General features: G+C 46.1%; 1 protein-coding gene across 1 annotated transcript in view; it reads left to right on the top strand.

Moving 5' to 3' along the window:
• The window catches only part of pou6f2 (POU class 6 homeobox 2), a 76,087-nt gene that overhangs the window by 38,062 nt on the left and 12,760 nt on the right, over window positions 1-25,265 (top strand). The window contains exons 6-7 of the mRNA XM_061806008.1: window positions 12,063-12,367; window positions 24,057-24,203. Coding sequence (XP_061661992.1) covers window positions 12,063-12,367; window positions 24,057-24,203 — 452 coding nt within the window. The remainder of the gene's footprint in view (window positions 1-12,062; window positions 12,368-24,056; window positions 24,204-25,265) is intronic.

The following is a 25,265-nucleotide window of genomic DNA, read 5'->3' as shown; positions in this document are numbered from 1 at the left end:
TCACAGGTGGTGGCGCTCACCCGCATGAGATATGGAAGCATTTTATTTACGCAGCCAAGCTGACGGTGGCTTCACAGTTCTGAGGACCCGGGTTCAATCCCGGACACGCCTGTGTGGAGTTTGCATGATCTGCCCGTGCCTGTGTGGCTTTTTCTCCGGGTGGCCACTCCAGTTTCCTCCCACATCCCAAAAACTTGCAACATTAATTGACCCTAGGTGTGACTGTGAGTGCGGCTGTTTGTCACGATGTTCCCTGCGATTGGCTGGCAACCAATTCAGGGCGTACCCCGCCTCCTGCCCGTTGACAGGTGGGATAGGCTCCGGCACTCCCCGCGACCCTCGTGAGGATAAGCGGCAAAGAAAATGGATGGGACGAAAGTTCAATTTCCAATGTCGTTTTTATGGACCTGGCTCTCGATAAACGTAAACTCTGAATGGATCGATACTCAGAATCAAGTGACTGGAGTTGGGTGAAGAAAAATTGTGATTGCAACATCGTCGTCATGACTGTACGTATTGAAATATCCGTTTGTTGGGTATGTGCCTTTAAGTGAGTAGTGACTAACGACAGGAGCTGCAGTCAGATTGGCTGCATGGTTTGCATGTGAGTGTCTCTGTGTGAGTTGTGGACGACAGCAGATTCTTACGAGGGTCATTATTTTCTATTAGGCGTTGGACTGTCCCGTACAATAAATGGCTGCGACTGTTTCAAGGTTCCATTCTACCTGCTCCAAGGACGTTTGATCTCGCTTTGTGCCTTGTTAAGTGCAAAATGTCTGCAGTCATATTTTTCATTCATTTATATGGCCCCATCCTGGAAAGATTTAGTTGGTGGTGCTCGTAACCTCAACCACGGAACCACCAAAACTTCCTAATTCCTGGTTGAATCTCCTCCGAGAACTTTACAATGACTAAAATGGGAGGAAAGCGTCTCCTCAGCCCTCATCTCGAGCCGTAGCCATTCGCTCATTGATTTTCCACTTGGAAAGGAAAAATGGTCGGAATTGGTGTTGTTGCGGTCATTTTTTTTTTTCAGTTTGTTACCGCCGTAACGAAAGAGAATGAAAGTCCATATTTCCTCCACATCATCACGCAGTGAGGGCCCGAGCCGTCCATTCTCCGCACGCGGCTGTTTAATTTGCAGCGTTCTCCGGCGCGTCGCCCCTTTTAATGATTTACCTCTGCCGCGCTCGAACCGCGACTCGCTAAAGCGCAAGAGAGAGAGAGAGATGGAGCGCTCTGCATTAAATAAATAATAGTGATAAAATGTAGAGCTCATACATTTCAAAGCTAATGCGACTAGCGGCGCGATAGGAGCAGCTGCACACAGTCCTCCGAGCGGTAATTTGATTGATTTGTTGTGACAGCAGCCAAATAATTGAGAGTGAGAGGTGCTGCGAGCGCCGTACGCGCCGCACGCCCTATCCCTACCTCCCTCCCTGCCTCCCCGCCGCCCGATATCTGCCACTAGTTTATTGTTTGCCTTCGACGACAAGCTGCCTTTGTGCCGCTTCCCAATCAAAGTGAACAGAGGAGACGCGAGGGGGTTGCAATCAAACAAGCACATTTACACTCTGGCTCATGCACGGCATAATGCAAACACACATCCCTCCCATCCCCCCCCCCCACCCGTCTGAAACTGAAGAATTACTCCAGCGCATCTGTTTGAAGCGGTTGCCGCCACCGGCGCATCACTTGTTGCAGGCGTGCTAATGATTTGTCGTACATATGTGGCGTAATTGCGCGCTTGATTGTGCCGCATTATGTTTAACAGCGCGCATCCCCAGATATTTGTGTGCAGGAGAGCGCGCAGGCGGCGTTCGCGTCATCGCTTGCCTTTGCCGGCTGAGGGTGGCGCCACGAGTGCTGAAATTGGGTTAAAATCCAACATTTTCCAAGATTTAAAAAAAGAAAGGAAAGACGCAATTTAAAATAGAATTGAAAATATTTTGTACTCGAGTTTTGAAAGCTTTCAAAATAATACTTTCACAAGCACCAAAGAGAAACTCATTTCCGGCCTACAGACAGCGACTTTTTTCACACGCTTTCAACCCCTGCGGTTTATGCGGTGATGCGGCTAATTTGTGCATTTTTTCCTAACACTCGTAAGGGTGCACTCGAGCGGAAAAGGTAAGAGTGAGACCGGTGGAGTATATGTGCCGAGGAAGTGAATTTTACCGGTCCGGCCCTGTTAGCGCTGCGCTAGCTTGTTACTGCCGTGTCTCAGTGATTTTTACCGGTATGTTTTTTTTTTTTTTTTTTTTTTTTAACCTGCCCTTTAGCGTGCTGCTAGCATTAGTGCGGCGTTGCAGTTAGCACGGCGGCACTAGCATTAGCATTAGCTCTGTAGGCCAGCAATTACGGTAGATAAGTTGAATTATTTTGTAGATCTCCATACAGACAATGTTGTGATAAAATAAGCTGTTATTATGATATAATGCCTATCACTGGTTCGGCTATGCTACAAGACCTCGCTGCCCGAGTGCCAAATATTAACGACAAAAGTGGCGAAAGACTTTTTGGAGATGTTGCTGCAGACATTCATGTTATATATATTAAGGAATGCATCTTTTATTAATATATAGCACCGAGCGTGATCGTGCCATGCTGCCCGAGCGCTGACCAGAAACATAAAGAGAAGGAAAAAGGCTGATATTCATGTTCATACAAGTACTGTATCATGCATCATTCCATCATGCAAAAAAACATTTTTTTTAAATACAGGACAATAGTAATATGTCTGGATAGTACTTTTTTGAAGCTTAAAAAAATAATAATACTGTGATGTGAAACTTTTAGGGAGCAGAAACTATTGTTTTACACCGTTGTCCAGCCTGGAGAATAGTTGAGTGACTCGTGCGGTACCAAGATCCACTTACTTCAGCTTTTTGTACAATTTCTTACCAAATTCTCATGAGCATTGACGATTTTACAGCAATCCACTTATTGCTCTTGTCCGTGGATTCCGTCCACTTGTTTTGCAGAGAATGTGTCGCTGCCGTCGAGTTGGCCTGCGATTTCCCCGCCGCCGTTCAAGTGCCCCTGGAGATGTTTTGTCGAAATTGCATCTCGCTCGTTGCCGCCAAAGTCTGCCGGTCGGCCCCGTTAAAGGTCTGGCCCGTGCGAGCGTTCGGCCGCGGCCGCCCATACGTAGTCGAGCGTCGCAAATGAGAATTGATTTGTGATTTACGTGGTCAGCGAGGGGAAAATGAACTTATGAAATGTTGTAAATGAAATATTAGACAAGGCGCAGCGGTGGGGAGCGGGGGGCGGGAGATGCTAATCCCGCGAAAGCGGAATTGCCGCCCGGCTGACATTTGGCATTCATTCCAGTTCTGCATGACTTGTAATGTTAATGGTAATGTTACGGCACCGGGGCTGCCGCCATGCAAAAACATTCTTATCGCCTATGGTTCCAAATCAAGTATAAGCTTTTTTTTTTTTTTCTTCCATCCATCTATTTTCCATACCGCTCGTCGGCGCTCAGCTGAGTTTGAGCGAGTACAACCTGGATTTGATGCAACCATTCATACTTATGGACCATTCAGAAGGAGGAATATGGAGTACCCCAAAAAATGTTTTAGTATTAAATTGGGCTTTTTTTGGTACCTCAAAAGTACATTTGTCAAATTTTTATAAATCATGTTTTTAATACAATTCATATTCTACAAATACTAAATACTGACCACTCAGAATTTGTATTTTTTCAATTGTAAACCAGTCACTCACACTTGAAAAATGTACAGGTGTGGTCAGTCATGCCCGCAAGTTGTGTGTGTGAGGTGTGTTCCGTTTGTAATTATGAGTGTACCCCTTTTAAGAGCAGAGGGGGGCGGTGTCAGGTAAACTAGGAAGTAGAAGTAGGCTAAGCAGGAGAGATCGTGTGCTTCCGTGTTAAAAAAGACATCATACTGTGGTTCACTGCGCTGGATCGGTTTTTGTGTGCCCTGTGTGCAACAAATGACGCAGCTTCGAGGGAACATTGGTCAAAACTACACAAAATAAGCGACGTCTTTCAATATCTGTATTTCTACTCGTAACAAATCTTACACGGGATTTTTCGTGCTCGACTGTGCAGTTTTGCGATGAAGCTCATGCGCGTACGCGCCTGTCAAATCGCAGTGACTGGTAAACGATAGTAAAAACGTTAATTTAGCTCTTCATTATTTTCAGAATATAACATTTCATGGCAACGTGTACGGAGTAGTTCAGTAAATATTGTAATACGAGCATTCTCATTTGGACACGCAGATGTCTTCATTTTGTTGTTGGCATTTACAAAACTACAATTAACGCTCCATGCAAATGATGCAAACGCACTGGACCCTAGCGCGATCTTTGGCTCCATCTTAATAAAACAAGCCAATCGATGTCATATTATGTGCCGGTCAATACTACTTACGCTCAACACAGATGTTTGTAATTTGGATCAATTGCTTCTGGCATTGAACACTTCCTATACGTTGGCCGCGTATGGATTTTTGGTGGAAAAAAACTTCAATGAGTGTCTCTGCAGAGGTCATTTTGGATGCACCTTCTCCAGTTTCATGAAGAGTCCGCGGCCGCATCTGTCACCAGATGGCATCGGAACCAAAACCCGTCGCTAAAAGCCGTCTGCGGTTGCTAATTGCCGACCAGGGCGTCATTACCTTAATTAATGGGGCGGGATTGGTCGGAGGGAGGCAGGGGAGGCGGGGGAAGCTTTTATCGGTATCAGTACAGCTTAAAAGGTCCCGTAAGACATGGGTCGGTCCCGCGGGCGCTATTTCTGCATCCGAGATGGCGTCGCCACAAAGACTACTAAGTAATCTCCTGAGTTTTTCTTGGGCTTTTTTTCCAGGCTTCGATTCTCAGTCAACTTTAGCTCAGTACATATTTACCAGGGACACGTTCGGGCATTTTCTCTCCCCTTGCGATCAAAGGCAGAAAAGATCTGATTATCGAATAAATACCTTTGAAAGATTATCCTGATGTGTTGGGTGTGTTAACAGAGATTTTTGCACTCCAATCTGCATGTAAAAAACCTATTGGATATGTGACGCGGGGAACGGACATTCCGATAATCGGCATCAAAATCAGCAAAACCCACAATGTTGGATGTCTTTGAAAGGTTATCCTGAATGATTTTCCAGTCTTGTGGGAAGTGTTGAGAGATTTTGCTGTTAAACGTGTTCAATATTTACAGCAGTGTTCTCGCACAACAACAATTTGGTCGAAGGGTTTGGATTTAGGGTTGGGGTTAGGACTCAGACTTCCGATAATTGAGCCTTGGATGTCTTGGATCGCAAGAGTTGAAATGCTCATGTGTACTTCTCTTGAAATATTGAACAGGTGAAAGATTTACAGTCGTCAACACGGTTTCCAGGGAGATTGTGGATGGGGGGAATCATTTTAACACACTCCAAACCACAGGACCTCTGAATAATCTTTTAGAGGTAATCTAACAATCCGACCTTTGTTGACTTTGATGGCAAAAAGCGCCACTTCAGCCCGATTGTCGCCGTGCGCGTGTGTAAAGGACTTTTTAGCGTTGTACGTGTTCGGCGGGCTCCCGCTGTGAAATTAGCCCTCGCACTTGTGGTTAAAAGACGGAGATCATCCAGTGTGGAAATAAAATAGGTCTGATTCATACATCCCCTACCCCGTGAGTTCCGACATAGCTCCCCTCTCCGATGATGTATTGTCCCGGACGCGGAATTTCATTTACCGCCGCTGCCCTTTGCTGAACCTGTTGCTAGTCAGCGAGCACGATAAAGCGCATAAGTAGCGCGCCGCTTCATTCATCATACTTCGCTGTGGGGCTCATACGGCGTACAGCAAGGAGGCGACGGAAGCATCCTTATCGGGATCCGCAGGGAATTCATTGAAGTGCATTTTGGCGCGTCGGCGTCGACAAAACATTACCCGGGCATCTCTTGGCATAAGGCCTGTTTATGTGCACAGATGCAGACTCATCAACATCTTGGCAACTTTGTTTACTCTTTTTCTCACTCGGCTTTTTTGGAGGTCCTCCGAATGAAATTTGGTGACTATATCCATCATAAATTGACACCAGAAAGCCTCACGGACCCACAGTCAATATTAAACAGGAAGTCCGCCATTTGGGGCGAATTCCAGGACTCGTACTTTGACAGATTCCTCGGCAAGTTATGAAAAAAAGACGAGCCTCCGACTCCACTTTGACCAATCGACAAGAAATTATGTGGACACCGACATTGAACGGGAAGTCGACCATTTTGGTTCACCAGTCAACAATCGAACAGGAAATCTACGATTCGGTGCTAATCTTACGGCTCGGCCATCAAAAAACGCAGGCGCGGGGCCGTCGGTCGCCGCTCCCCGCTTTAATTCCGTCGCATTTGGAAACGCGTCCCCTCCGCCGCGCGAGCGGCTCCGCGTCATATTAAAGAGCATTAATAATCACAAGAGGCTGCTTGTGTGTGTCACTCACGAGGCTCCACATCAGTGTACGGCGCTGCCGGGCATGCGGCGCCGCTGTGAAAGTGCTTACACGCGCCCTCAGATGCCGAGCAAAGGGAATAATTAAGGGGGCGAGATTGGAGGCAGAAGAATGGAAAGCAAATCCCATTGTTTGGGCTCATTTCATCCTTTTCTCTGCTTCTTCCCCCAAATGTACTGTGTGGGCATGCGCCGCCGCGGATGCTATCAAACGCGTATGGAAGCTCGCAGCAGAACAAAAGCCTTATGATGTCCTCCTCATCTGCCACATTGCCTTTTGATTATTCTCGCGATGTATCTTTCCGTAAGAATACACTGCTTATCTCGTGTCGACCGACAGCAAATTTATTGAATCGCTTTTTAATTTCTTTCATCGGCAGCGTGAAGTGCCCCCCCCCCCCATGCCTTCTTCCTTCTATTTTTTTTTTTTTTTTTTTTTTCTGTATGCGGCCCTCGGCGGAGAAAGTTTTGGGCATTCCTTCTCAACATAATCCGCGATAGAATTCCAGTTTGAGGTGAAGTACATTGCCAGGGCGACTGCTTTTTCCAACGCAGCCCCTCAATCTCTCCCGCCTTTTACTGTCAGTCCAGAGAGCACTCAGTCATCTCTGTGCATCGCAACCCCCGCCAACACCCCCGGCCCCACCCACCACCCAATATTGATTTTTTTTTTTTTATTTTTTTTATTTTTTTTTTTTTTTCCCCCAGCCACTGAAACAGCCGCATGAACATAAATTTTGCATGAGGCTTTTACTCAGGGCCTGCGTGCTTTCGGTCCAACGACACATGATGGGCCCGCGAACGCACGGTTCCCTGCCCTGTCCTGCTTTAAGACACTGCAAGGTGTGCAGGGGTGGGGGGGTCCAAGGCCAAAAGCTTGCAACCCCTCACCGGGCAGCATTGTATTACATTTTGTCAACATATTCCTTGAAATAAATCCCCGGAACGTCCCTGCTTCCAGGAGCCAAGGAGCGAACTATCCAAAAATGCAATCTTCCTCTTGTCTTGTAATAATTGTTCCATTCATCTTCCCATAAATTGTGGTTTATCTCACATTCTGACATTTTGCCAAATGAGATATAACAACAGTTATCCACAACTGAAGTTGTCACCATTTTCAGAATTATAAGTTGGATGCTGCTCATTATCATGTTGCATAAATTACCCTTTTTTTTTTTTTTTAGCTAAACGGGGATTAAAAATAGATCATTTATGGTATAGTGTTCTAAATCCACAAATCTACACCTGAGAGATCAATTGAAATTCAACTGTGATTCTGATTGTGGGTCGTCACAATCATAAAAACGAATTGAAGAAAAAATATGAGCGGGCGCAATGGCAAAAAGCAACCTAAATGATATAAAAAAAAATCCATCTCCATTTTGAAACCATCCTTGATGAAGACATTGGTTGTATTAAAAGAAAAATCTAATGTTTACAACCACTTTCTGTGTTTGTTAAGGGCCTCAAAGCTCCTTCTCATATGAAATTTCATGTCATTGGTGGTTAATAAGATTTTTAGCTTTTAACCTCCTCCTCCTCCCACCTTTCATCTCTTCTCTCCAAAGAAGAAAATCAGGCTGGAATGAAAGTAGATCTTATTTTCATTGGGAAGACGTCTACCCCCCGCCCCCCAACTCTTCCTCAAACCACACCACCCACAGAGGTCCTTGAGTCAGCCGGCATTATGAAAAAAAAAATGGAAAAAAAACCATGGCATTATCGAGTCCTGTTTGTGTAACATCTCCTTGGAGAGGATGAGATTCTTTGACACGCTTTACCTCCCCAACAATAAAATGATTATTAATACAAGCCACAGGAGTTACTCGCTAAACATCCTGAATTATCCTTAAATAATAACACAATTGCACTTCTGCCTGCGAAAGATTCATATTTAATACTTTGTGGAATTTTGTCAGAATTGGAATTGTGGAGTGCAGAAGACAAATGCACAACTGCAGCTTGAAACTGAAATTGTAGTTGTCAGATAAACAATTATTTACACTTTCTTGGGGCAGGGCATTCTAATTAGCTACACGCTGCTTCACCAAGATCTGATCACACGTAGCGCAGTGACTAGCGCTGTGGGAAGGGCCAGCGGAGAACGTTAAAAGACATCAGTGCGCAAGAACTGTGACGTGATCCACTTGAGCGACCTGCTCCCCGCTAATCCTCAGAGGAAAAATGACCTTCCTTTTGACCAGCGCCGTAATGATCCCGAACCGGCGCAGTCTAAATCGCCTTATCTCCGCCGGAGTCATTAGCGGCAAGGTGGCAGCGGTAGCTTTACCTTGAGGGATCGACTCTTCATTTGCAGAAACCTTAATTCAACAGAGTTATTGACGCGCTGTAGCCATAGACAGCAGACCAATAGAAGACGCTAAAAACTCTTTCTCTCTCTGTCTTTAAGTGAAGTCCATTAGGTTTATCGATCACGCACAATACGAGAACGCTCGCATTCAGTCACATCGCTTCCCGTTCCAAGGTTTACTGGACTGATGTGAGTTTCCTTGAGATGATATCTAATAATTGTCTCATGAAAAGCTTCTCATTATCAATTTTGTCGCGCAAGTCGGCCTTGGATTGTGGGAAAGTACATCAATGTGTGGTTTCTTTGAACACTATTAAACAAATGAATTGAAAACAGTGTGAAAGTAGCCCTTAATGTTACTCTTCTGCGCTGTTGTCGGCTAAAAACCGAGGTAAGATTTTTCTCTAAATGAAATATCAAACAATGAGTCTGGAGTTTGGTAAGATTCTGCCGTCGCTGTCCTCGGTATATTAACCTGGATGACAATACATGCTCCAAAGTAGTACTTTAATAGGAGGGAAGTCACCTGAAGAGGATCTTTTAAACTTTAACTAGGGTTTTACTCGGATTGGCCCCAAGGATAGAGGAAATATTTATAATCTGAATATCCATCCATCCATTATCTACCGCTTCTCCGGGTCGGGTCGCGGGGGAAGTAGCTTCAGCAGGGATACCCAGACTTCCCTTTCCCCGGCCACTTCTCCTCCGGAGGGATCCCGAGGCGTTCCCAGGCCAGCCGAAAGATATAGTCTCTCCAGCCTGTCCTGGTTCGCCCCCGGGGTCTCTTTCCGGTGGGACGTCTCCGGAACACCTCACCAGGAAGGCGTCCAGGAGGCATCTGAATCAGATGCCCCAACTACCTCATCTGGCTCCTCTGAATGCGGAGGAGCAACGGCTCGACACTGAGCCCCTCCCAGATCACCGAGCTTCTCACCCTATCTCTAAGGTAGAGCCCGGACACCCAAACTCATTTCGGCCACTTGCATCCGGGGTTTTGTTGTTTTGGTCACGACCCACGGCTCATCCCCATAGGTGAGGTAGATTGATTGGTAAATTGAGAGCTTCTGAATGTAGGGTGTCTAATTGTTGGAATATTTTTTTTAACCGAGTCGGGGCATCATCGCTAATCCACCACATAGTGAGGGTTCACTGAATTTTCTTTGGATTCTACTACCAATTGCATTGGTGGTTCTAGAGTGAGCCGTTGACTTGCAAGAGTTAGTTAACTTGGTGTCCTTTCCGTGAAGCTGCGAGATGACTCCACACGTTCCGCTGCCCTCGTTACAAACATTAACATAGCGTCGCTGAATTGTGTCAACAGTGAAACGGGGACCCTCAGTCAGAAAAGGAAGCCGAGAGTACGAAAGGCACACTTGGCCGATATAATGAGCTCGCCGGCGTCTCTTTGGCCCTCACTCCATCATTCGAGCAAAGCGGCGGCCCAAACAATTAGCCCAGAGAAGCCCGTTTGTGGATTACGTGCCGCGGCCACGCAATCAAAATGGGGAACACCGACGTGCTGCCGCCCACTGAGAGAGGAACGGCGGCGGGTCAGTGGTCCTGACAGTCTTAACAAGATGACAGCGTTTATAAAGCACTGCTGTTAAAGAATATAGTTACCTGCAGTGCGGCTCTGATAATAAGGCCACATGGGGCTTCTTCCATATTCCCTCTGTATTTGTTTGCTTTTGCCTCATCTTCTGTTGTTGCGCCGCTTGTTTCTCGCCATAATGGTCCACGCCAGAGGACATTCTCCAGTCGCCTTTGATCTTGCCTGCGCTTTCGATAATTTTCTGACAGACGCGGCGTAGAACCGCGCTTTTGTGTTCTGCTTTTGTATTCCGTCTTGTAAGTAGAGCTCAACATTTTGTCACTGTGGCGGGAAGGAGTCTGTCCTGCATCTGCGGGGGGGTGGGGGGGGGGTTAAGGTTTGAAGTTTTCAAGTCTAGAGTCGTGGCTTTCTTAGGGTATTTTTAGGGCACTTTTTTAAAACCCTCCATTTTCAGAGTTTGCTCGTAATGTTGCAGGCGTGTTTATTCTGGTAAAAATTTAGTTGGGATAATGGCCTCAGTAGCGTCTTCTGGACTTTTTTGGGGGACCCTTGAAGCCAGTTTCACTGGGCCACATGAAATGTGGTAGGCATCTGTCTCGACAGTAGACCCACTAAACTAGCATTTTGGTTTAAAGTGACCATTTTAGACTCACAAGTTCAAGCAAGCAAATTTTCATATTGTAGGAATGACAGGAGTGAGTTAGCGCCGCGGAACATTTATGAAAATCCCCCCAAAACGAGGTTCACTAAGGGACATCGATGAATGAATACAGCCACAGAAAACTCCCATAACCCTTCAACTGAAAGGACACAAAAAGTCAGTCTTTTGGTTTGAAGCTGCATTTTCTGACTTGTTTTGGTCATTTGCAGGAATTTTTTTCAAAAATAAAAAACCTGCTCTCGAAACTAGTGTCACTTAGCAACATGAAATTTGGTCGAACTCTCACAAAAAAAGACTCAGACCATGCTAGAACAGACATAGGAAGTCTGGCATTTTGATAAGGATTCCACATCTTTCTGGTAACTTACACAGATCTTTCAAATTGGGAATTTTTCTTGATATTTTGTGAAATTGTTGCCAGATGTGAACCATGTATACGAGACAGATGGCTGAAGACAAATTAGGAGTAATTTGAGTTTTCATCATTGCGTATGACTGGAAAATGCCAGCGTACTTGACGACTCGCAGTAAAACACGAAACTAATAACTTCACAAGGTCAGAACTTGACCAGACTTCTTCTGTATGATGACGGGTCCCACCTTGAAGTAATCATGCTGCCACTACTGGCAGATTTTAGATCTAATAACTCCATTCCTTGATATAGATTCATCATGTCCCGTGTTTTTTTTTTAACAGCATTTAAATGGGGTTGAAGCAGGGCGCTATTATTGGATCCAATTAGTTAATGTTCCTGAAGTCTTTGCGAGGAGATTGATGCCTCTTTTTTTTTTCCGCCGGTGTGATTTGAGCCATTAAACGGGAATATCGTGGCCATCCTCCGAGTGACAATGAAGACTTTTGACTTGGCAGAGAGCATTTATGTCATCTTTGTCCTTCCAAACTAAATTGAGCCACTCAAAACCCTGGAGGACTCTTGTTGTGGCTTCACGCAATTTACATGTGCCTCTGGTCGTTTCCTTGGCGCTCGTGCGTCAATCACAGGTGTGGACTTGTTGTGCAAATAAAGACGGCGTCTGAAATTGTCAGGTGTTGATTCAACTTGATGTTTTATCAACAGCTACCTCAACCCTCAATTCCCAACTCCAACACCTGCAGCAGCTCCAACAGATGCACCACCACCACCATCACCACCACCAGCAACAGCAGCAACAACACCATCACCACCAACACGTGCAGAACCAAGTCTCGTCCCAGCACCATCACATGACCCCGCCCGGCCACCAGCAGTCGGAGCCGTCGCCGGGTTCCGCCTGCTCCTCGACGTCCGGGCCGCCGCCGCCGCAGTCGCCGCCGTCGCACCGGCCGAACCAGTCGCCCGCCCGCAGCCTACCCTCGCCCGCCACCCCTCCTATGCCTCTGCCGGTGAGTCAAATCCTTACGATTCGACAGAAAGAACAATATCATAACTATTTTCAAGAAACTTAAGATCCCAGATCTTTTGATTTGCCCAAAACTAAGGTAAGGTGGAGTAAATCGATTGTTACGCTTGTTTTTTGAGAGCCGTTTTTTTAATGACAAGCGACTGCCCATGGACGCCTGGTGATCCCCAGACCCCAGTTCAAGAATCTCCGGTCTCAGGATTTCGATGACATGTTCACCCGCAGCTCAGGAAGGCTTCTGAGGTCATCTCCCCTCCTGTTTTATCAGCCTCTTAATCTTTGGTTCCTACTCAAGCTCCTTTTGCAGTCACTTTGTCCGTCCATCCATCTGGGCCGTGCCGTTTGTCTGGCCGTCATCGTCGCGATGATAATGGCCTATTTTATATCCCCACGGTTTCATTTCAAGCGCACGCCGGCCAGGGTCGCCTGGCCGTCCCCGGTCACATTCATCAGCGTCAGGCCCCTTATTGGGTGGTGGCATGAGCTTCTTTATGGGCGAAGATGCGTTGGACTATTTGTTCCCTCATCCCCTCCATTCAACTGCCTTTTTTTTTTTTTTAACCCCGTCACGGCCTGGTGAGACTCAGCAGGGGAAAAAAAAAATGGTCTCACGATTTGATAAGCCTCCAAACATTATCGAAACCCAACACAATGTCCAGTCTCACTCGTCAAAGAACAGGGACAACACATTAAATTGAATGCAATGCTAGCGCTAAAATTAAAAATAAGCATTCTTATATTATGATTAAACCCACATAAAGGTCTCAAGAACAGAACAAATCTGTCAAAGAAAATTAAACCCCCAAACCATTTGTCACGTAGCAACATGATAATCATTTTGTAAATACATATAAAAGTAATAAAGACAAGTCTCCCATCTTGGATTGAAGCATACATTTTTTCCAAGAGTCATTCTGGGAAAAATTCTGCCTCTAAAGCCGGTGACACTTAGTGACATCATTTTGTGGTAGGTTTCTCTATCCTGAGTAGACCCACAAAAAAGTCTTGAGAACCCATGCACGAAAAAAAGCACTGGTCTTCCATTTTGGTTTGAGGTGGCCATTTTACAGCCAAGGCAATAGAGCCTAAAGTCCTGCCTGCTCCTCTGTTTCCGATAGAAAATGTCTCGAAAGGAAATAGTGAGCGTGATTACGCTGACCGAGGACAGACCTCCCTTGAAAGGATGCCACATGATCTGTCATTAAGATATTGCTTCAATCAAATAGGATTACCGTGTGTCCGCGTTTGTGTGCGGTGGAAGCGAGAGCGCCCGTAAAGGGTTTACTTCTTTTTCGGGTCAGCGCTGGCCCCGGCACGGACCGGCCGCGGCCTATGGCGACCGCCAATAGGATTTGAAGGCTCGCTTCGACAGTCCCGCAGACCACGGTGGCTGATTGAATGGCATTAAGATCATTGGTTTATTCACATAAGACTTCTGGTACACACGCTCATGAATTGCCACAATATCGTCTCTGTTCTTGCTCGGTGTGTCGAATGATAAGATAATCTTCATTTAGTGAAAACTACTTGTCAGAAATGTTTGTTTGCATAGACTGTGTTTAGCCATGTTAGCTAGCCAGTTCAGCTACTAGCTGGTGTGGCGTAGCATTTATTGTAATGACCTGCGTATCCCCATCTTATAATCATTAAACGATTGAAAGTGTTTAAGAGGTGGTGGAGGTCTGGACTCTCCAAATGTTCTTGTTCTGAGCTTGTGTTAGCCACCCAGAAACCGTAAAACATGTACAGTCATGTATTTGTTCGTTGTGATCCAAATCCCACCTTAATCCTGAGTATTCATGACAAGCCCCAAGTGTTTATTAACTTGTGAGGAAAAACACAAGAATTACTCCCCATTCGACTCCAACTCCCACCGCATCCTGTCTGTCTTTGACTTCCTACTTCCCGACGATTCTTTCAATTCTGCAGCTAATTTGTTTCATCTTGAACCAACCACAGCGGTGACAAATAGACTCTGCGAGATTTGGAAATTTGCCTAAGTGTGTTAATGTGCCGATTGCGAGAGGTGGCCCCAGGATTTATTTATTTATTTTATTTTTTGTTACCCCAGGGGGGTTGATTGATTGGAGCCGCGGGTTTTCTCCACGCCCGGAGAGCTCGGGGATTTGGCGGCGGGCAAACGTGCGGGCTACGCGGCGAAATTGATCTTAATTAGATCTGAAAGAGCCGCCACAGCAGAACGGGCACGGCGATTAAAATGAAAAACAGGAGAAATTACCGATCAAATTAATCATAATGTCGGGCTACAGCTGTAAGGTCTGGTGTAATTTGCCACTCCAGTGGCTTACATCGGGCCGGTGCCGGCAGAGGGAGAGGCGCGACACGCTGATCCGGGGAAGCGGGAGGCTTAGGTCGGCCCGATCAACGCTCCCATTACGCTTGTACGCTTGTACTGTTCCAGGACTCTGCTGACCCCCCCCCCCCCCCACCCCTGCTCCGGCCACACGTCTCCTGCAATGATGCCAAACCTTTGCCTTTTTCTACTATTATTATCTTAGATGTGAAGAAATAAATGTATATAAATGATACAAAAAACGTGCAATGATATTTAATGAAAAGCACATTATAAAAGAGTAGACATTTGGGGGAAAATTAGACTAATATAAATCAAATAAATGTGTGAAGAAATACAACTATTGGAGGGAAGATAGAAAAGAACTGTGAGAAAAATGAGAAATGACAAAAAACAACAAAAGATAAATAATAAAAATAAAATAAATAAATAATATTAGACTGCAAATACGAAATACATCAGGCAAAAAATGCCCAAATTTTAGAAGAAAAACATTGCGCAAAAATCTAAATGGCGTGAAAAACGGTAATAAAGATAACCTGTCTAAAATGTTACCGCGGTAGCGCGAGAAACCTTTTGGCCTCTAGTTCCGAACGAAGTACAAGACAGCGCATCGCCAGTCTGGAGAAGAAGGCCAACGCTTCAGCTCATATTCTGCAGGGAGCACAAATGGGCCTTTGACTTGGCCTGCAAGGAGGGCATAATGCAATAACGTTACATTAAAAGCTTGTTTTTATTTATTTATTTATTTTCACGGGGAGGCCGGCCTGCTCTGCGGGCTCGCGTCGCTCGTGCGAGCCCGCTCGGTGCTCTGTCTGCGGTCACTAATGGGCACCAGAAATTACCAGCAGTGGAATGGTACCCCGCGGGGGGACTGGCCTCTTCGACAGAACGGAGCACTTAGACGGTATCTGCGAGGGGAGGGGCTGGAAGGAGGGGGGGGGTGCCTCAAAGTCATAACCCCGACTGATAATTAAAGAAACCCTATTCCTCAGCCGCCGTTAGCCGAGCCCCCGTCTTGAGGGCGTCTGACCACTGCCTGTATGACCCTTCAACCTGAGCCGAACATCAACACAGCGAAAGCCAAAAAAGTAAGCGGAAAAATGTAATTTAAAAAAGGATGTCTGGCATCAAAGCACTTAGAGAGCAAAGAGCGCACAAGTCCGAAGCGTTCGAAATTTCTCTGCCCGCGCAAAGTTGCATGAAAATTTGCCCCCGGGCAGCAGTTTCCAGTTTCAGCTATCGACCTGTCAATCATAAGAGGACGCGAGAAACATTCTCATGGACCCGTGCCTGAAGTTGAATAGGAAGTCGGCCATTTTGCTTGCAAAAAGCTATTTCGGGCAAATTCCGTGGCGGGGCCTCAACTGATCAACGTGAGGTTCAATGCGCATGTCGATCACAATCCCACGCAATCGGAATTGAACAGCTAGTCGGGCATTTTGGGTTGGGTCGACGCAGCCATTTTGGGTGTTTGTAGAAACTTTTCGCTAATATTTTGGTTTCACGTCTTTTTCGCAGTTCAGTTCACGTTTCTAAGAGAGATGATCAAAGCCTGAATTCTCATTTTCGGAGGTTGATTAGATCAATCTGACACTTTGGAGGGTGAGAAGAATTTTTAAGACTCTGGCGACATCATGACATGGTAAAGACGAAGATTATCGCTAAAACTGAGTGGGGATACTGGGAAAAAAAATTGAACTTTGCACGCCAATAAACAGAAAAATCACCGTGGTAATAAGATGGATTTGAATATCTGAATTCCAGACTCACCTCCTGCTCCCTCCATGCCTAATCCCTCATTGCAAGTAAATAAAAGTAGTAGAGCTGTCATGGTCAGCTTGCTTTTTCCTCCCTCATCTTTATAATTATTCATATGAAATGTGCTGGCTGTTGATGGGCCGCCACAGTCTTATTTTCTGCTTCAGTCAACAGCGCACATTTGTGTGGCTAAATTGCACGCGCCGGCTTGTTATGTAAGGCAATTTTCTGCCTTCTTAAGACCCCTCCTGCATTAACAGCAGGCGGCCTGCCGAGCTGATGGGCCGCTCGTGCTCAGCGGCGACCGTCTGACCCGGCCACAGGTGCGCCTTATTGGACTCTTTGTTCAAAGTCACATTTCGCCTTGAATTTGGAAGCTATCACTTGGGCCGACTCCGTTAGAAGCGTCCGGTTTTATTGACGGGTGCTACAGCGCTGAGGAATTGCGTCTTGGATGGGAGCGTGTCGTCTTCATTTTGATTTAATATCCCGCAAAGATGCAGGGCCGATCCGGAAAATCAATTCATTCGATTGGCGAGGCTCGCTTAATACACGTGTTAGCATAATAGGCGAGTTGCGGCTTCATAAAGGCGGATAACATGATTAAAAGTGACACGAGATTGTTTTCCGTGCCAACGAAATGGATTTCAGTGATTTAGGTGTTTATGTATAAAGCACAAAAACTGGGAGATACTTGGTTTTCATTAGACTGCAAACATAAATGTCTGTTAGCTGTTATCTGTTAAACTGCGTTTTTGACTAGAAACACGCAAGTCAATTTTGGTATGACGATTTCCATGTGAATTTTTACCAAATGAAATCTTGAGCTCATCAAAACATTATTTCTAGCTCAAGAAGCGAAAGGACAATGGGTCACCGTCCTTTAGAGTCGAACGAGTCTCTCTGGAGGGAGCTCAGCTGGAGACAAAAGGAGCCGAGATGGACTGGAAAGGAGGAGCCGGGAGGGGGCGGGGGTTGAGGACGGCAAAGAGGCGAGGCAAGATGAAGATCGTCAGGCGGCGAGGCTCGCAAAGGCCGTCGCGCTCGGCAGCCGCCGACCTTGGCTACAACCGCGCTCCTCACCGGAGGCTTCTAATGAAGGCTGATTGCCGGAGAGCGGGAGAGAAAAGGATGGAGAGGAGAGGCGCAGATAATTGCGGCAGTTGCGGGCCGGGGGTGGTGGTGTGGTGGGGGAGGTCCTCGGGGCGGGCCTGCGATGTCGGGGTGCAGTCGTAGGGGAAGAGAGATGTTGCTCTGCCGGTAAATTGTGGAGATCGGTGGTAGGGGGCAGACCCCCGGGCTGTGATTACCCCTGATGGGTGAGCCCGTTGAGAGCGGACAGGCCCAGTGCGACGGCGATCTCGGGTGACTTTCAGCCTGATGCGGAGGTTGGCGGGTTGTGAGGGGGGTGTTTGTTGCCCAGCGAATTCTACCTTAGCACGCTACCTTTATTGAACAGTAGGTCAAATAAGCTTTTAACCACAGACGAGTTGGTGAATCCACTCCTGTTCAAAATTGAAAAAGTTTTCATTAAAGCACTTCATGATGCCGATAGAAATTGCATCGCGATGGCTTTTCAGCACTCCAAAAAAATGTCGGTGCCGTTGAATTTTCTCGCCAGCGCGATCTCGACATCTGCGAGAATGACATTCGGTGGGTGTGTCTAGTGATTTCTAAGGGGTCGCCGGTGTTTGGTATTCGCATAATACGTGAAAGACTGTTTTGTATCCAAAAGATCCCCATATCCCAAATCGAAATTCATATTTGGCCAGGGTATGAATCACTTTGGCCATCATTGTTTGTGATTCCATTTGAAGGCCGTGCTGTCAATTTTGACAACCCAAATAATGTTTCAGGTCAACGTGGGCTGCTCCTAACAAAAAAAGGCTCGAAACCGCAGCGATCGATCCAAATACAGATGTTAATGTCATCAATTCATCTGAGGGCCCTCTGACGACTTTACGGTTCGTATTTTGGGCGAAATTATCGATCAAGGGCGCTGGCCGCCGCCGTGATTCATCTTTTTGGCCGGCAGAGTCGGCCGGTGACACATGACAACTCCTCCATTTCTCTTCATTACCGCCCGTGTTTTTGGAGTGCGCGGCGGCGGAGAGTCATCACTTACCTTTATTGTGTTTATCAAAGCGCGCCGCGGCTGACCCCTCCATGTATTGAATTGAGAACATCAAAAGATCACTGGACATTGATTAGCCAGATATTAAAGTCATTCGAATGCTGTGTTTATATGTCAGAGCGCACACGAGGCTGGAAAGACGTTTCCCGGACAGCGCCCGTCGATGGGTGGGGGGGGGGTTCTTAAAATGAAATAAAAGAAATGTTTTATTACATTTTGAATATCGGGGGTCGTCGTTTAGATATGCTCGATGCCTACGAGCAAGTCCTGCAATAATAGCACGGAGGACTCTTAATAATGTGAAAATTCTGCCATATTGTGCTTTTATTCACAATTTAAAAGAGTTCCCATAACTTGTTGGTGACACGCCTTTGTCAAAATGAGAGTTATGACAAAAATCTCAGAAAACAGTACAAAATATTTGACGGTCCGCTTAAAAGTGGCTGTGGATCTTCACCCAGCCTTTCTGCCAATCGTGGGGGGAGCATTTATTATGGAAAGTAGTCCATTTTTTTTTAACTACAGATATGTCATTTTCAAAACCAGCCAGATAACTAAAGTTTGACTCGGTTGTTTAATTTCACACGTTGTTAGTCATCAGGTACTCCGGAGACAAAATTATTTGTGGACAAGCCATTGAAAAGTAAATTTTCCATAATGTGTCCTCTTTAAATTCTCCAACCGTGCGTGTGGAGATTTATGGGTGGCGGCCCACCAGCGAGTGGCTCTCCAGATGTAACCGCGCCAAGTATGTCACATGGTCAGCACATCCCCGCCAGATGCTTAATCACCGACTACTCTCGGCCGTTTAAGATGCGGCGAGCTGACTAAATATCATCGATCATCCCTCTGGGCCATCAAAGAAACCCGAGCGGAACGTAGCGTAAAAGGAGGGAATATACGGCCGAAAAGACTCACAATTATCAACAAATGGGCCAGCCAGGATTTTATGGCACGATTAAAGCCGCTCTTAATTCGGCCGGAAGGTAACGAGCGGCGAGATTGACGGCCGGCGCCCGGCACTCCATCAGCGCTTTATCGTCGGCGGCAACGTTTTCACGACTCTCCCTCCGCCTTCATTTGCATTGCGCCTCATTAGACGGCCGCCGTTTCCCCGCGCCTTAATGCTTTTTATTTGATCGGGCGCTAACTAGCTGTCGCTCAAACGGCTCTGATGACATCACGCCGTCCGCGGAAGAACCGGACGTCCGTTTTCGACGGCTGGTGGCTCGCCCGGCTGGCTTCAGGGCCACCGAAGCCGGGTAGGACCCGACCTGTTTGCCAAGTCAGTCGCGGGCCACGTGTATATGGAAGTAAATAAGTGCTAGCGGGATTTGAATTTGAAAGGCCACAGAAAACAGGATTTGAATTTTCCATATAGTTGCTACAATTCACTGTCGAAAATTCACCGTCTGTGCCACCAGGCAGGGTTACTTCAGGTCAGAACTGAACACCCAGCCCATCGCAGCTACGCTGTCCTGAGCAAGGCTTTGCCACTGCCAAGAGAGGCGTGGCCAGGCCACCGCTCTGGGCGGTGTCACATCTGACCCCTGTCACCTGTCAAGATGTTTTGCAATAGGCACTGTAATTAGACCAAGTATTTACTCGTGAGTTTTTGTTACTGGCATTTGCCAGTTCTTTGCCTTGTGTTTTTGAGTTGCATTCACTGCCTGTGGGACTCTCCGCTTCCTTGCGTAAGTTAGAGTAACCCCGAGGCACAGCGATTCTGTGCCCTTTTTTTTTGATCATGTCCAGTTAAGCCTGTTACTTTCCCCCATAGTCATCGGACCTTGCCGCATGTCTTTTTGGATCCTGCCTTGCCAAACATTTTGTTGCCTCTGCCTTGTTTTGGACTGCTTTTTGGTATCGAGCAGTTTCCTGAATAAAACCATATTGAACATTTTGCCTCTGCCCGAAAGTCTTGGATTTGGGTCCGCCCCCCGCACCGTTGGTCCGTGACGTTACGCTTTCTTAGTCACGTGACGTCACATACGAGGAAAGCGTAACTGTTCGGTTCGGTTCTGACCTGAAGTAACCCTGCCCGGTGGCACAGACGGTGAATTTCAGACAGTGAATTGTAGCAGCTATTGAAAATATGATCACTTTACATTTCAAATTCAAATCCTGGTGACACTTATTTACTTCCATACGTGTCCAGTTGATAATACGCATTCACACAATTTACAGTTTTATGCGGTAGCAAACACAGGAAGATGCAAATTGAAACCCCAGATCCTCTCAACTTGTAACCACCCTCGCAAGGCCCATTCTTGTCTTTTTTAGTCCCCGGTTCAATATTCGCCTTCCGTCCGGAGGAGTGCGGTGGGCTTTATTTTTCACAAGGTGCGCAGCAGAGGCCCAGCAGTGGGCAACAGACGGCCCCACGACGGAGGTGTTTGCGAGGGCCTAATGGCATTTTGATGTTTAAGCACAGAAGGGCGCGAGGGAAGAGTCAGCAGAGGCCCGTCGGCGGCCCCGGTGACAGATATGGAGCGTGCGCTCTCGTGTCACACTTGATTACATCAAGCGTGGGGTGTAGAGGTGGGGGGAGGGGGAACAAACTTCCAGGTTCGGGAGGGCCAACTTTGGCGTATTGTAGCAATATTGTTGTTATTACTGTTGTATACACCGGGGGGCAACACCATGCACTCGACAAGCTCTTCTCACTAACGAGGGAAGCTGCGGTCACACTAATCTGCTGGAATATGCTGGAAAAGTTCCTTCATATATTTCAGGAGTTTGAATCAAAAAATGTGAAACTCATGCACGGTGGAACCTTGACTTAAGAGTGCCCCAACTTCCAAAGTTTTTTCCAAATAATAGCATGCGTTTTTTTTTGTTGTTGTTTGTTTGTTTATTTTTTCTCTAATAATCGGTTCAAAGTGCATCGGGGACTGCGGTCGTCCTTGACGACATGCGAGGACGTTACAGCATTTGAAGCTCCTTCCATCTTTTTTCCCCCACTTCACTCAAGCGGCGGCATATCTCAAGTATGGCCGCATCGATGGAATATTCTTAAGATCGAGTATTCCGACGATTAATCAGTCATCCGATCAAAATTCATTTGGGATTATTCGACACAACTAGGGCTGCGGGTAATGATTATTTTTGTCATTGATGAATCCTTCGATTATTTGGGGGGATTAATCAGTGAGATGGATTTTTTTTTTTTTTTTTTTAAATCACCCCTTTATTAAAAAAACAGCACAGATTTGGTAACATGTCAGAAAACAGCCAATAGTGTCGAGCGTTGTTTTCCAAAGCGGAAGCAAATATTTTACTTTGATTCAGCACGAAGATAAGAAGTTTGCTTTCACGGAGGACTGCACAAACGGAAGATCCGATGAGACGCTGAAATTCTAGGGACAATTTCAATCGATTATCAAAATAGTTGTAGACTAAATTGATAATCCATTGCCGGAGAAAAAGCTCAACTCACGGTGGTGTCAGCATGGCTAACCATTTAGCTCTTCTCGGCTCAACTGCGGTTCCTTTGTGTCAAAACCATTTTGGATTTCCGGTGGGGGGTCTCCGAGTCCGGCCACGGTGCGCAGCCGTGCCGCTTCCCCCCACCCCCTGATTCCGAGATTACGCGCGCCAGGCGACCCTCCGTCTGAAAACAAAGCGCAGCCGCGCCGCACTTTACACCATTTGCGGCCGAACGTATCTTTCCGACACGAAAATGGAGGCTTTAGCCCGAGATCGAAACGTGTCAACGGCAGCGTAAAGAAGCAAAAGCGCAACGGCGGGCCCGTCTGCACGCTGGAAGAATCATTGTTTATCTCCTCCAACACATGCAATCAGCGCAAACGCTCGCCGGGGCCCTGTCATTTGCTCCCCACCCGCCGAGGAGGCGCCGTGGCGGAAAATCACCTGTTTAGGTCTGGAAAACGCACACGACCGTAAACGCACGCTGGTCTCGCCGAATAAAGCCAGGCGTGTCTTTTCATCTCCGTTTGACACAATGGGAAAGGACTGTTATCCGAGACGCTGCCAGTAAAGCCGGCTCGCTGTTTAATTGGCTGTTAACAAAAAGAAATCACATTTCAACTTCGAGCGTCCTGATTTCTTCACTTTTAGATTTGTTGTTTTTGTATCTCAATGTGTGCGAGGAATCTGAATCATATATTTGAACAGTCGAATGCAGGAATAGAAGAATTGCAAGAAAAGACGTGAGGCTTAGTTGGCCACACCCCTTAAAGGCACACAGCAAACATGAATACGATAGTACAGTTTTTTTCTTTGTATTCTCTATTATGTTTTCATAGAATACATCAGTACAGTATTTTCTTTATTTAAAGTGTGTAACAAAGATTGATTGATTTCCCAACATAACATTAAAATCACAACTCCCTTTGAAATGTGCTAAATATGTCTTTTAAGTTTTTCCGTTGCCACAAGCCGACCATCGCCTTTTCTAAAAATGTAGTCCTGTGCAAAGAAGACATAAAAAGACAATAAAGGGAGGGGGGAAAAAAAGTGGATGACTTTCCAGGATATATCCATCACAGCCAATTTGAGGGCAGCCACCGACATGAAATATGATTTCATAAGACAAATGCGGTGTCATTCTTAATGTGCTTAACCTTTACTGTCAATGAAAAAGTATTGATTTTTTTTTTTTTTTTTTTTTTTCCCTGCCGGTCATTTGATTTGAGAAAGCGTAATAATATACGGCGGCAGGCCTGAGCTAACCCAATGAGCTCACGTGGGTCAGGTTTGAAGTTTGGCTCTGGATCCGAAGCGTCGAGCCGGAGGAAGAACTTAAGAGTGCTCAAATAATCACTTATTCGCTTCGAGGCGCGAGGCCCTTGTCGTGCCCGATGATTTTTTGGTGCTCGCTAAAAGTGAAGGTGAAAGAAAGGCAGCAAGGACGTTCAGCCGTGTACGTGTTTATGCTCCAAGAAAACATAAACATTGACTGTCAGAAAATTCCAGTTTTATTCTCAGAAAATTATCACACTCAAGAAAATCACAAATGATCTCTTATATCAAATCCCTTGTTCTTATTTTCCAATACAATTCCAGTTTAATTCTCATTCAAATTCCCATTTTATATGAACAAAATTACAAATTATTTCCTGCACTATTTGGGCGTTTATCATCTATTGTTTTGCAATCAAATTTTCATTTCAAAATTGAGAAACTATTTCTCACCATATAAAGTCCTTTATTACATATTATTTTCCATGAAAATGATACTTCTGTTCTAATAAAATTAAAATTTTATCTTATTGTATTAAGATAAAATTTTAATTAAAATTACAAATATTTTCTTGCAAAATTTGGTTCTTTATTAGCTATTATTTTCCATTCATAAATCATTCATGATAGACTAATTTCCAATAAATTTCCAGGTTTTTTACAAATATTTTTCCCTAAAATGTAATCCTTTCTTGGAATGTTTTTTTTTTTTTTTTAATGCACATAATGTATAACGCAATCCCGGTCTTGTCCTCCCAGCCGTTGAATCCTCTGGCCAGCCAGGCGGCGGTGGCGGCGGCGGCGGCCGCCATGGGCTCTCTGGCCGCCGGCTCCCAGGTGTTCGGCAACGCCCTGTCCAACCTGCAGGGAGGCGGCGGGCAGCTGGTGACCAACGCGCAAGGACAGGTGAGCGTCCCGTCCCGGCCAGCCCCCACCCCCCGTCGACAAAAGCCCTTCTTCCTTCTGCTCCTTATCTGCGCGAAAAACGCTGAGCTGGTCACAGTCAACGGCGGCTGCAGAATTGCTCCATCAGTAGCCAGAGGCTTGAATGATGACGCTTGTCAGTGGCGGCCTCGGTCTAATGAATCATCTCATTGCAGGTAGCGCGCGTCGCACATATTAAAGGGAAACGGCGGGCGGCGGGCGCACGAGGCTGACTGTCCTCAGTGCGTTCACTTGATGGGCGAACGCGGCTAAAATATCATTTCAACACTGGGGTGACACGCCTCCAATTCAGTGCAAGCCGCCTTTCCCCACCTTTGTTGAACTCAAAACCTCCATCCATCCATTATCTCTGCTGCTTATCCTCACGAGGGTCGCAGGGAGTGCTGAAGCCTATCCCAGCTGTCAACGGGCAGGAGGCGGGGTACCCCCTGAACTGGTTGCCGGCTAATCGCAGGGCACAAGGAGACAAACAGCCGCATTCACAATCACACCTAGGCGCAATTTAGAGTGTCCAATTGCAATATTTTTGGGATGTGGGAGGAAACCGGAGTGGCCGGAGAAAACCCACAGGCAGAACACTCCACTCCACACAGGCGGGTCCAAGATTGAACCCGGGACCTCAGAACTGTGAGGCCAACGCTTTCCAGCTGATCCACCGTGCCGCCCCAAACTCAAAACATTTTTATCTTTAATCATCTTTCTCCATTCAAATGAATAGAAATGACATTCATCCATTTCAGACCCCCCGCCCCCCCAAAAAAAATCACTTACAAAATATGTTTCTCAGAATAATCGTGCATCATGATTTAAAACTTTAATTCAATGGTGTGAGGACAGAGGCCACCAGGGGGCAGTCTAATACATTCTGTACTGTAGTAATATAATGTATTTATTGCCAAATATAAGGAATGTTAGCGTAATAGAATACTTGCTCTCAATCTATTTTCCTCATTTCTCTTAGCATTCACTTTCTTCACGTCATCTTTTAACTTTATTCTCATAAATTTGTGACAACTTTTTACT

Source organism: Syngnathoides biaculeatus, chromosome 19 (assembly GCF_019802595.1).
Source record: "Syngnathoides biaculeatus isolate LvHL_M chromosome 19, ASM1980259v1, whole genome shotgun sequence".
In the NCBI taxonomy this organism is placed as follows: domain Eukaryota; kingdom Metazoa; phylum Chordata; class Actinopteri; order Syngnathiformes; family Syngnathidae; genus Syngnathoides; species Syngnathoides biaculeatus.
Note: the sequence above shows the minus strand (reverse complement) of the source record. Positions and strands in the feature narration are given on the sequence as shown.